The sequence below is a fragment of the Taurulus bubalis genome, assembly GCF_910589615.1.
Source record: "Taurulus bubalis genome assembly, chromosome: 7".
In the NCBI taxonomy this organism is placed as follows: domain Eukaryota; kingdom Metazoa; phylum Chordata; class Actinopteri; order Perciformes; family Cottidae; genus Taurulus; species Taurulus bubalis.
Genome location: NC_136595.1, coordinates 14,584,450 through 14,597,418, shown reverse-complemented (window position 1 = coordinate 14,597,418; position 12,969 = coordinate 14,584,450). Strand labels below are relative to the sequence as shown.

The window sequence follows — 12,969 nt, the reverse complement described above, 5'->3', positions numbered from 1 at the left end:
GAGCCACACTCTCTGTCCTGGCTGGTAGGCGGGAGCGGGTCGTCTCTTGCGGTCCGCAGTTTTCTTGACTCGGTCCCCTTGGCGAACCAATACCTGCGTGGCGGCTGCCCAGATGCGGTGGCAGCGCCGAACCATGGCATGGGCGGAGGGTGCAGACACCTCTGGCTCGTTGTCTGCGAACACAGGGGGCTGGTAACCAAACACACACTTGAACGGCGACATACCTGTGGCCGAGGTGGGCAGTAGGTTGTGGGCATACTCGACCCAGACCAGGTGTTTGCTCCATGTCGAGGGATTCTGAGACACCAGACATCGGAGGCCCGTTTCCAGTTGCTGGTTGAGACGTTCGGTCTGGCCGTTGGCCTCTGGGTTATTGTGTGGTTTTTCTCTGCTGACATTCATTCCTTAATTAAGACTCTGTAGTTATACGTTTAACCATCTGATACTAGCCCAGAGTTAAGCATATTCATCTAGTAAACTATACTTGGAGTGCTACAATAGCCAGTTTATCATTTTATTTCATGTGTCCATCCAGGCAAATTAGTGGAGCCAAATGTTATTAAAAAACACATATGTAATGTGATTTCTTTGTAATCGTCCATAATAATGTTAAGTGTATAGGTATATTTCCAAGTAAGCCACTGACTGGTCGACACGTGCGAGGCATTGAGTGGGCAACGCGTCATGCATTGAGTGGGCCGGTCTGACAGTAACTCCTGGGCCACTTTTTTCCCCTAGTCCGCCCCTGGTGGCACTGAAAGCGTAGACAGCAGTGACCAGGAGGCAGAACATGGGGGAGACGAGGTGGCAGTAAAAGCTCAATTTAGCTGTTAAATCAGCTGTTGGAAACTTAGTCAAGGTTTTAATTAAGCATCAGCTGTTGATCTTAGACTTAAAAAATGCTGACGCCTATAATACAGTCACAACCAGATATATCTTCAATATTAACTTCTAGTGCCCTCCATCAGTGCTGGCAAGAGATACAAACCTAGATATTGACATCTGTAAAATAAAATGACTAAGTTGCTGTTGCCATCATCAATTAATGACATTTAGAAAGTAGGCTGAGCCATTCACCCAGAGCACATTTGGAAATGATTACATTTGTGTTACCAATCAATACACATGTATAGACTGAGACTAAAAGTATGCATTTTCAGAGTAAACATGTTTTTTTGGAGTCATATATTATGGTCACTAAATGTAATTAATGCAACTTTAAAATCTAATTAAGTAATATCTTAGTGTGTTTGATTAAACTTTAAAGACATTGATTGATAAAAAAAAAAAAAGAAAGAGTAACTTGGTCTTGGTCCCATTCAAGATATTACCTCTTTGACTAAGAACTGCAAATTTGCATTCAAGTTCAGAGTAACTTTACCATTAGATTTTAACTTGAGTCTATATTATACAGCCCATTGACCATGTAAACCATTACTACTCATTCCAGTTCTATGGTCTTAGTTACTTTAAACCCCATAATTAGTTAATCCTGGCTAATTATAACCGTGATATAATTTAAAAGCACACTTATTAAAAGGTAAGTGAAGCAGTATCAGATCATTTTGACTAACAAAACAGACAAGAGCACATCTAAATAAATACAACCACTTTAACAAAAGTTCTTTTATTCTCATGTAAATAAATTACATCATCTTTTGTTGCAAAAATAAAATGAAACCCAACCAACAAGACATTGGACTTAACCATTTCAGACTTGAGAATATGAGTATTGTTTTCTGGAAATCCTATTGATCATAACGTGTAATCTTACAAATGCTTCAACAAAAGTGTTCATTTTCAGGGACTCAATTCTCATCCCCCCACAAACTGCCAGTTCACTGGTCCACCTGTCATGAAGGAACCATACGACAGCAGACAAACTACAGAATGTCGCAAACATCACAAAAATATAGAGCTAAGAGTTAAAAAAAATAATAATAATTGATGCAACAGAAGTTGGGGCTGGGCAAATTTCTTTACTGTGAAATATACAACCGAGGAGTCAAGTTGACAAAAAAATAAAAATAAAAACCTCATTCCAGTGTGCCAACTGTTTTTGGATAGTACAATGTGATTTATGATTTTGTAATAACATCAATGGCTACTAAAGACAGGGTCTGTCAGCTGTGGCTGACACACTGGCGTGTGGTCATACTAAAAAAATGTAAATACCAACTTACAGATAAAAAACAAAATTCAGTGCAACAGCACAGCTTCTCCATTGTGATTTCTGCGATGGTCAGTCCAGACACTCATCACAGCAGAAGGAGAGTTAATTTTTATCTTCATGTACAGAAGGAGAAATCGCTCTGAATAACAGGATGCGTTGGTGAAGGTGTAATGTTGTCCGTCAGTGCTGGTTTTTCATTCCCTGCGGTTTGCTCGGTTTCTTATCCTGCTGCTGCAGCTGCAGCTGCTGCTGCTGGCCCCGACTGGGACCGCTCATTCCTCTGCCACGCCCGCCGAACAGACCTACAGAGAGAAATAGAAGGAGAAACGTCTGTTAATTTTACTGTGAGAGAGAATTATTGTTCGACCAATTCAGTAAATGATAGTGGCTTTTCAAAAACACAAAAAAATAATTCTCGAGCTCTCTCACAACTGTTTTGAACAAAACCCTGATGCTCCCGAGAGAATGTGGACTTTAATAGCAGAGAAATTTGGAAACAACCCAAAACAGTCATGCCAATACTTATATCAAGACAGCAGCCACAAATAAACACATCTGCAGCAGCCTGTCTGATGAGCAGGGAGTGTTTCCATTCACCTCGGCCAAGTCCTCCTCCTCCACCGCCACTTCCTCCTCCACCATCTCCTCCACCTCCTCTTCCTCCTCTTCCTCCTCTTCCCTGCTGTTTGTTCTGCTGGGGGCCTCCACGTCCCCGTCCCTTCGACACCACCTCCTCCTTCACCATGTCGATGATCTCATCGGGGATTCGCAGGTACTTGATGGTGCTTCCTCTGATGTAGCACTCGGGCATCCTCCAGAACTTATCTCCATCCTGTTAAGATAAGTACAACCATAATGTTACTTATGAAAAACAAATTAGTTGCAGTTGGTAGAAAACGTAGGCACAGCAAGCTTCAGTCTACACCTTTTCGGCCCGTGGGAGATCTATATGCTAGGTTGTATTGTTTCTATTAAACGTGTTTTGTCGTCTGTTTTATGTAATTATTTACAGGTCCAAAAAACAAAAGTACATGTAAACAGAGATGTCTACTTCTCCTTCCCTACAGAAAGCACTGTGCCTACAGTCTTAGTGACAGCACAGAAGTGAATCCAGAGCTCAGCTTTACCCTTGAGGTGCAAATGACTTCTCTCAGGTTGATGTTCATCCAGTTGTCACAGCTCACCAGGTGACCATTGTACGTCTCTCCATTCTTCAGCTCCACTAGCTGAGGAGAGAAAGGACACAAAAAAATAGACGACTTCTTTAGAGCCTTGACAATACAGGACAGATAGTAGGAACCAAAAAACAATGAAGATGCAATTATAGGCTACATAGATTGCAAATGACAACACAATAAATAAAACGCATACATTGAACTTCAACCCATTCAATTTGAAAGTTCAGAAAGAAGTTAATGGATGTACAGTGACTTTCTTTGCCCTTTGTGTTTTCCCATGTTTTCTAGCATTACAACAATTACAATATGAATTGATTTGTATTCATGTAGATGACTTAGACAAAATACAAAAGTTAAATATCTAAAAAAAAAAGTGTGCGCATTTTTGTTCACCCACTTTGCTAAAAAAAAAAATCCAATATCAGGTGCTACCAATTACAGCAATGTTCAGCGACATCATTCAGGGTAGACATTTTCTAAAATCCCACAGTGCACGAATAAATCTATTATTACATAATGGACAAAACTGCCAAGAGAGGACCAATACTAAAACCGAACATAACCCTGAAGGAGCGGGAAAGCTCCACAGCAGAGATTGGAGTGAACATGTCCAATGCCACCAACAATGAACATACGCTCCTTGAAAGAGTGCAGAGTCTCCTCACCATAGGATGGTTTTGGGCCGTTTTCAGCAGAGATAGTGGAAGCTGCGAAATGAGAGGAAAAACAGGTCACACGTATGAACTCACCTGCCACGAACAGTACGTATTTAACCGAGTAAACTTGACTTTCCCCCTTATACATAACTAGCGTTTCTATCAATTAAAACCCATCGTTTAACCCCGCAGTGCGTTTAGCGAAAGGACAGCTGTTATTTGCGGCGTCTAATGGTATGGACGCGTTTATCCTGCAGTATGTAACGTTATTCACAACGTCAAGCTAACTCCCCGTACGTGAGATACAGCAACGTTAGCTCCTTCAATTTAGCGAGCACACCGAGCATTACGTCGCCTAGCGCCACGGTGCTGTTAACGCGGTTAGGTAGCACGTGCTGCTGGAAACATAACGGCTATCGTCGTTTCTTCTGAACACCGCAGTTAAATACTTACCATTGTGAAAGTAAATCTTTCGGGTTTTGTATCTCGCGTGCTGTCTTGGCCCTTCACTGACAAGGGTTTGGATTTTTAGCTGGTATTCTTCTTCGTCTTCTGCTCGTGAGCTTCCGGCTCCACGGTGAGTAATCACGGCTGTGATATGAGATGCTGCTCTCCACCGGCAGGAAGCAGGCACTGCGAATATATTGGCTTATATGAAGACTTACCGTTTATTGTTATTTGTATTATTACTATCATGAAATCAAAGCTATGATTATAATCTGTCACTTAATTGTTTGTTCTAGAAATAATATACAACAGAGCAACCATAAATTAGGGATATTATTACCCAATAATTGTACCCCTAATTTTGAGTAGGACTCATATCAAGTGATTCAGGAAGGGATTTATTTTTGTGAAAATATTTCAAATAGTTCGGACAAATTAAAATAAAAGGTGTGGAAATCCTGTAAAAGTGGTAAAACGTATGCTTTGAAGCTAAATCTGAATTGTTGGTGAAGATGTCTGTTGTTGTCTTTCTTTAATTTTCTCATCATGTATTATTTATATATCTAAATAATTGTATAATGTTGTCTTTATGTAATTCAGTGTTGGTTGGATTTATTTATTTATTTGGTTGTTTTCAATTCATTGCATCCTTTATTTATTTATTTGTTCAGTGCGTCACTTTAGCGTCACTTCGCTGACGTGAATCCGTCACGCCTCACGCAGCCTGCAGCAAGCGGGGCTGGACGTGTTTGTCTCTGGCAGACAGACGGAGGAGCCTTCAGCGGTGGAGGGTAACTGGCTCTCTTTACGGTGCTGGCTCAAAAATAAAGACCGGAAAAGGGCGACGGATCCTCAACAACCGGACGGGAGATGGACAACAGTAAACGGACTGTGGTCGTTACAGGTTTGTCTGCGTTTTCCAGCCGTTGTTGTCGTCTCTGTCGGCCAACTTAACATTAGGGCGAAGTGGAGGAAAAGTTGTGCCGCTGACAGCTGCTAACGTTAATGGCGTCAGGCTCCGACTGCTTCACTCCGACGAATTTCTACACAGTTGAAACGTGTTGCTTGCAGTTGTAATAATAACGTAATACCAGTGCTATTTGTTCTATATTGTAATATTAAAAGCGCTACTAACAAGCTGGGGGAAATTATCTTGTTGTTGTTTACGGTCTTTCTTCTAAGGCCACAACAAACACAATAAGCCAGACATGCTCCACTGAGCATGAATAAATAAACAATATCATTCAGTAGAAAATGTAAATGTCTCTACAGATCTTGCAACTGTGTAATTCTGTGTGAAACGCGTTAATAATGTAAATGTGGCCGTCATTCATAGAGACGATAGTAAAATCAAAGTTATCTCAAACAGTAGTTTATGATTAAAAACATCACGATATCAGATACAAATATCACGTTGATATTTGTTCCAGAAATAATAATCAACAGACAGAGCAACCATGAATGAGCAATCTCTAAAATGATTGTTACCTTTTTACTCCAATTTTAATTTTGTAGGATTCATATAAACTAGCTATATCTTAGGGGGGTGTTTTGTTGTGATAGTGTTTCTATTTTCAACGTTTCTGCCAAAGAAAGAGGGTCTATATGTTTCTTCTGCATGGCTTTGTATTATGAGTTTCACAACAGTTGGACTTTTCCTTAATGTCAGGCCTCTCTGTCCAGACATGGTGCCTTTGCATAGCTGGGCAAAGTAGTTAAAAGTAATTAACACAATAACCAACCAATGCTTGTTTTCCAGTATATATCTTCCTGTATTGGTTTCTGCTCATCCGTTTTATTTCAGATTTTATCACATTGCTTCGCATTATGATATGAAAAAGTCTACTACTTCCAGTTGCCTCGAACCAATCCGTCACAGAAGTTGTTTCATTTTAGGAAAAACACTTTGCATCACTATTGATTAAATGCTAAAAACAAGATTAATTGTAACTTCACTTCCAGACACTTAAATATAATATCTTATAATCGCACAAATTACAGTCCTGAACACTGAATCTGTAGAGGATAACAGAAGCAGTGACTTTTCAGACACAAAGGGGTGCAGAAGCTGGCAGTCCCAGCTGATAGGAGATGTGTAGATTGCCTGGGAACAGCGCCTTCACAATAGCGGCCCGGCTGGCAGCTGCCGGCCCCTCACTCTGCTCCTTTTCAGCCGCCTGTCAGACAGACTGATCCCCTCCACCCAACCCCCAGGGACCCACTGACCCTTGGAAGGCTGGTGGAAGGGGATCAGGTATAGATCCCTACATAAACAGGCCTGAGTGAATATCCATGGGCTGCTGCTGCTGCTGGGATTTTATAGGTTATATAGAGTGATGCAAACAGGGACTTTTAGTGGTTGATTTTATTTTGGTCATTCAAGGAAAGCAGGATGATTCATATTGTAGACATTAAAATTAGTTTTATAGGAGTGTTTGTTTTCTGAAAATCTAGTATTTGGAAGGTTCATGTCTGTATTCTGTTAACAGTTCAAAATCTGTTTCTCCAGAATTAAACGTATCTACTTTGTTTTTTGTGATTTTTTTTATTGTTTATTAGTAGATATGTCTAAGGGATCCCACCAGAAATACACATGCACTCTGTTCATGTTGAAAGAACAAACGTGGTTAATTTCTGTTTGTGAAAATGTATATTTATGTCATGTGTAGAAGCCAAACAGACTCCCTAGTCATTCACATAATGTAAATGCAGTACAGCAACCAAAATAATGTACGTGTTTTGCAGGTTTTGGGCCATTTGGTGAGCACACGGTCAACGCCAGCTGGGTAGCAGTACAGGTGGGTTTTACCCCTTTCTTGCTGTTTTAATGCACATATTTATTATGTCTGTGGTGAACAGGATCTTCGATTTAAACCAGACTGTTGTAATTTTCTATATAGCTTTTCTTAATGTAGTAAAACAAGGCTAAACAAGTGCTTAGGCTTTTCACAAATGCTTTATATTTACTCTGGACAACAACAAAAAAACATCACTATTGATCAGCTCTTAAATATGGCACACTAATAAAGCTCTTACAACAACTCACAACAATAAGAACAAGTGTGACTTTCTAATTTAAATTTCTCATGTTGAGCCTGTTTTTGTGGCGTTTACGTGATGCTCTTATAGTTACCGGCCGGCTTCACATTGGGGAGCAGTGTGTTTGGACACTCTCTGTGTCCTGCTAAGTAAACTGCTTGTGGGGGATGACGCTGGTTGTCAGGGTGTCTAGACGGACTTGATAAGGATATTAAAAGGCAAACAAAAGGCTGCTTTGTGGCGAGGTCACAGACGTGGTCAATCAAGCCTCTTTTCAATTCAAGTGGGGGTCAGTGTCCGGGGCCACTTGTCCTGCAGGGGACTGGGGGAGGTGTCTGTCCACTGGCTGAATTTGACAATTTATCATACTATTAATATGTACGATTGCATCTTTTATTTCTAGCTTTTCTCAAACAATTTACGAAGACGGTTGAGTTTAAAAAATGTTTTAAGAAAAGTAACATAACACCAGTCCTCTGAGAAAAAGCACAAAAAAGTTCCTGCCTGAAGTTAAATAATGTTTCAGAAAAATACTTTTGTGCATAGCAAAAAACAAGTACTGCAAAAGTCAAGAACTATGTATATAGTAGAAATGTATAATGAAAAACATGTTGTAATGCAACTTGTCCAAGAGGCTGCATAAGAGTCCGTCCGTGTCTGTGAGGGCCTTGTTGATAAGACCAGCTGCAGTCGGGAAGAAATGTGCACAACTCATTGGATTTCTATGAATTTTGTGTTTTTTTGTGATTGAAAGTATTGTTTTAAATGTATGATAATACATCTTTTGCTATCGACTCTTAAGCTGACAACGGGCAAATCTATGGACATATTTTCAGTGGGTAGTGAGTGAGAGTGATGAGGAAATAGGCAAAGAGAGCAATGAGCAAAATGAAAATACAGTTTGGCAAGAGAAGTGAAAAAGGATTTAATAAAAGTTACTATTTGACCAAAAAGATTACATTTTGTTCATCAAGGTTATCTACATCAGTTTCATAACTTGTGTGTTCTCTATACTCAAAGGTCCACCTTCTAACTTTACTTATCTTATCGTCACCTTCACCACTGTGAGATGTTTGGGATGAAACCATCTATTTTGAGATGCAAGAAAGTGTTTTATATTTTTGTTTGTCTTTGCAGGAACTGAAGAAGCTCGGACTGGGTGGTGAAGTGGACTTGCATGTGTCCGAGGTTCCTGTGGAGTACCAGACAGTCCAGAGTTTGGTTCCTACATTATGGAAGAAGTATCATCCACTGGTAAGAAGAAAACGTGGCGTGACCTCTCCACTTTATTCCACTTTTACAGGTGAAATACAGGAACTCCTGTCTGCCTCATTTCCAGGTTCGGTATGATTTTATTATCTTGTGGAAAAGGAAATGTGAGTTATAATTGAAATGGGCCTTGAGAACAATAAGATGATAACAAATGTGTTCAACACATGCTGCGTTCAATTAAATCACAAACAATTTTCAAATTATGCAACACATTATACTGGCTTAAGTGTGGCTTTGACGCTAGCTTGTTAAAAATGTGGACATTGATGCTTAAATCTGGGTTTTGTGTATAAAAAAAACACTTCAATCACTTTGGTCACTTTAATCACTTCAACTGGTGCAATATAAATACATTTTTATACATATTCTGTCTGTATATATAATATTGCTATTGTGGATTATTTACGATTTGTATTACTGTTTATTCATATTATTTGTTTTGTATTTTACTATGTGTCTCTTGTGTGCACTGCTGCTGTAATCCTGCAATTTCCCCACTGCGGGACTAATAAAAGATTATCTTAAATAAAAGTGTGTTTCTGCACACACAAGTCAGAGACAGCTGCCACAGATGTGTTGGGATTAATTTTTGCTTTGGGACAGTTGTATTGATATTAATTCTGACCTGTATTTTTATTGTTTCCTTTGTTTTCCAGTTGGTAGTTCACGTTGGAGTCTCAGGTATGGCCACCACCGTCACATTGGAGAAGTGTGGCAGAAACCATGGCTACAAGGGCCTCGACAACAGCAGCTTCTGTCCTGATTCACAGTGTTGCATTGTGGGAGGCCCGGACTGTATCAACTCCGTTATTGACATGGAATCAGTCTGTAAGAGAGTGACCGCCTCGGGGCTGGGAGTAACTGTGTCCGTCTCCAAAGACGCTGGAAGGTAATTATTAACCTGACTTTTTACATTTAGAATCTGCCTTTTGTTTTGTCCCCCACCTCTTGACCACGTGCTTTAGCTGCTGAGGGATAGAGACATGATACGACAGTCATTTCACAAATCAGCCGTATATAATATTTACTTTCGGCATAATTAGTGTGGTTAGTTTGATCCTTTGCACTCAGTTTGACAGAGAGCCAGCATGAAACTGTGTGCAACAAAGTCTGTAGTAAAAGTAGGACGCTTAATAGTAACAAAACATCTGTAAATCAAAACTGAACTTTAGAACCTTCACGAAGAGAGGGTTTATTGCAGGACTATTTTAGCGACCTTAGAAAATCTGGCAACTGAGTGTGACTTTGGCATTTCTGTACTAGATTTTCCTGTAATTTATGCTGCATTCAAGAGAACTCGGAACTCAAAGATGTCAACCTCCTAATAAAAAAACAGACAATGTAAAGCCAATCAAAGTCAGAGTTCCCACTTGTAAATACATTTACCCCGAAGTACTAGTATGACGTCACACAACAATGGAAGTGCACATTGTAAATAGTAAACCATCAACCAAAAGGCAAAGTAGTGTAAATTGGCCTAAATAGAATTAAAGTAATACATTTAGTAAACCTACTCGGCTTGTAAACTGATGTCAAAATATTACGCCAATGTGCTTGCAGTCTCTTAAAAGTTATCTTCTCTGCACAAAAGTTATTTGGAAAAATGTTAAAAAATACCCCAAAAGGTGGAGGCTGCATCTGAGAGTTACATTGTATTTACAATTTGCAAAGAAACATCAGTTGGTGACGGTCAGACATGTTTTTATTTATTTGAGTTTGGCGTTGTGAACACTTTTCTATTGTGAACACTTTTCTACAGGTTTCTATTTTATCACGGATACGGATGTATCTGGATACGGATATATGGCCTCAGCGTGCGTTCATGTGTACAACTAATCTATGTTGTAGGTAGGCAGAGACTTACACTCATTTGATGATGTGCTTTTCTCCCTAACAGGTATTTATGTGATTTCACCTACTACACATCTCTGTACCTGAGCCATGGTCGCTCTGCCTTCGTTCATGTGCCTCCTCTTGGAAAGCCCTACAGCGGGGAAGACCTGGGCCGTGCGCTGCAGGCCATCATCCAAAAGATGCTGGAGCTTCTGAGCCAGGCCGAAGAGAAGATCCACTGCCAGCAGCACTTCCACTAAATGACTTCCAGATGCCAACCAGCCTCTCCAGCCCTCAACACACAAGAGAAATTGCACTTAACCACAAGTAGCCAAACTTTCTTTCTTATTTTAATCTTGTCCACACTTGGACCCAATGAAAACTTCAGAGTATCACATGTTTCCAGTGTTTGTTTCTGTTTATTTTAGGTTTTTGCTTCGTGTTTTTCTAGCCCTGACTCAGTTATGTTTCAATGTCTCCCGATGGCGAGAAGATACAATGGGAGTCTCAAGCCTAACTGTGCTGTTTCACACTTAATGTTGAATTGTTTCTTGAGTCACTTTTCTTTATAAGAAGTTGTAATTGTGCCTTCTTTTACAAAGGTTATTTAAATCAGGGAACGGGTTGGTTCCAGCTCATATTTCCCCCAATTTTGTTGGCCCAATTCTGACAAAAAAAACTGCAAGTCCACCCACTAAGATCTAGTGCCAGGCGGTGCTATGTTATTTTACAGATCTCAAGTCCTTTAGTATAAGGGTTATCAGACTTATATTATAGCTGCACGGTTATTTGGGAAAATATGCTTTCTGTTGTTTCCTTCATTAAATCAGATATATATCTGCTTAATTTTATCTGAGGATTTGATTTGGTAAAGTTGGTTAGTCAGTTCAGTCAGAGTTGGGCTTGGAATTTTATTTCTGTAGCACTTTCTTTATTTTGTTTTTTAATTTTTACTTGATCTGGAATATGGGCAGCAGTTGTAGCCACATGAAGGCTTGCATTCAGTTTATTTTTAGTCATTTTAACTTTAAATATGTAGCTTTTCAGACATGCACACAATTTTTTTTGCCCCACAAAAATTAGAATAATGCATGTGAGGTATCCTGCTTTATTTTCCTGAGGTTTTGTTTGTTCTGACCTCTTAAACAAACTGTAGTAGATTCAATGTGTTTGTGATGGTGCTTCTCCCAGGTGTAAATGTTCTGTTTTACGGTGTTTTTATTGGATTGTCCTCGGTTTCCCTGTGTGGGCCAGTGTTTCCCCGGCAGTTGAGTCATCACAACAGCCCATGTAACCCTACAAGGCTTCAGTGGGTTATAGTTGAAATGTTAGCATTGGTGTGCATTCTGCTCCAGCAGCCCGGGTTTCCCCGGAAAAACTTGTTGTCTGTTGTAAACTGTCTTAGATAGTCTTAGGTTACTAACACTGTGGTCTCATAGCCTTTTATTGAGTTTATATTCAAATGTTTAATCAGTTATCAAGTTGCCAGTGAGTTTGAGCAAGTTGGTATTTTTAGCAGTGTGTGTCATTTTAATTTGTATTCAGTACCATGGTTTGTACCACAAAGTAGCACCCTGGAGCACTGACCTGAACAAAACTGAATTGCTTCTCAGACCTACATTTTGTATCTTTTGTGATTCAACTTAAATCTAAGTTGAGTGGTTTAAAAATCTCAAATAGACCTGTTGAAATGTCAGACAGGTTTTAGTGCTGATATCTTACTGTGTAGCTTTGTGAGTACAGAGAAGTGAAAGGGATGCGAAGGAGCTGCCCCTAAAATGTCTACTCAGAAAAGTGAAAGCCTCAGCTTTACATATGAGGTGTCCTCTGACCCTGTGCCTTGATGTTGTTTATGTGTTTATGAAAAGGCCTTAAAAATACTCAGCGGGTCAGTTCAAAGATATATTACTGATGCGGTCCAGTCAGATGTGTGGCTACCTCAAAAATACTTTTTCCTTTTTTATCTCGGTTTGTGCTCTGTTGTACAATAATATTATGGCTCTGTGATTTATCGTGAGTTTCTCTGTTTAGGGAGAATCCTCTGAAAGGTGTTTTCTTCTGCTTCTGACATTAACAAAGCACTGTTACAATAAGTAACCTTGGCTTTTAAAAGGAAATGCTTTGAAATAAAGAGAATTAAAGGATTACAAGTAACATGTTTGTGTTTATTATTACAACTTATTTGTCCACTCCTCCTTAGTTAAACGTATTAAAAACATTAAGTTAGTAAAGTTGGCACAAAAATGCACTCCTGTGTCAATGATTGGCCTGCCATCTGCAGTTGTAGATGTAAAGTATTGCCTATTTATCAATACTATGCTTGTTTATGACTTAGTATGCAAAAATTAACTAAGCCAGCTGTTCAGGAGTA

General features: G+C 39.6%; 2 protein-coding genes across 2 annotated transcripts; one reads left to right on the top strand and one right to left on the bottom strand.

The window, feature by feature from the left end:
• Positions 1-1,617: 1,617 nt before the first annotated feature.
• Positions 1,618-4,557, bottom strand: lsm4 (LSM4 homolog, U6 small nuclear RNA and mRNA degradation associated). Its single transcript, XM_079220528.1, has 5 exons — positions 4,461-4,557; positions 4,017-4,058; positions 3,301-3,399; positions 2,771-3,005; positions 1,618-2,475 (listed from the first exon to the last, which is right to left on the bottom strand). Exons 1-5 carry the CDS (start codon positions 4,461-4,463, stop codon positions 2,354-2,356), a joined length of 501 nt encoding a protein of 166 aa, XP_079076654.1. The 5' UTR covers positions 4,464-4,557; the 3' UTR covers positions 1,618-2,353.
• Positions 4,558-5,324: 767 nt separating this feature from the next.
• On the top strand, positions 5,325-12,737 carry LOC306739312 (pyroglutamyl-peptidase 1-like; the record flags this gene model as incomplete). The annotated part of the gene is made up of 5 exons (XM_079221303.1): positions 5,325-5,358; positions 7,200-7,252; positions 8,631-8,747; positions 9,422-9,654; positions 10,663-12,737. The coding sequence occupies 5 exons, from the start codon at positions 5,325-5,327 to the stop codon at positions 10,856-10,858; spliced, it is 633 nt and encodes a 210-aa protein (XP_079077429.1). The 3' UTR covers positions 10,859-12,737.
• Between the last annotated feature and the right edge of the window lie 232 nt (positions 12,738-12,969).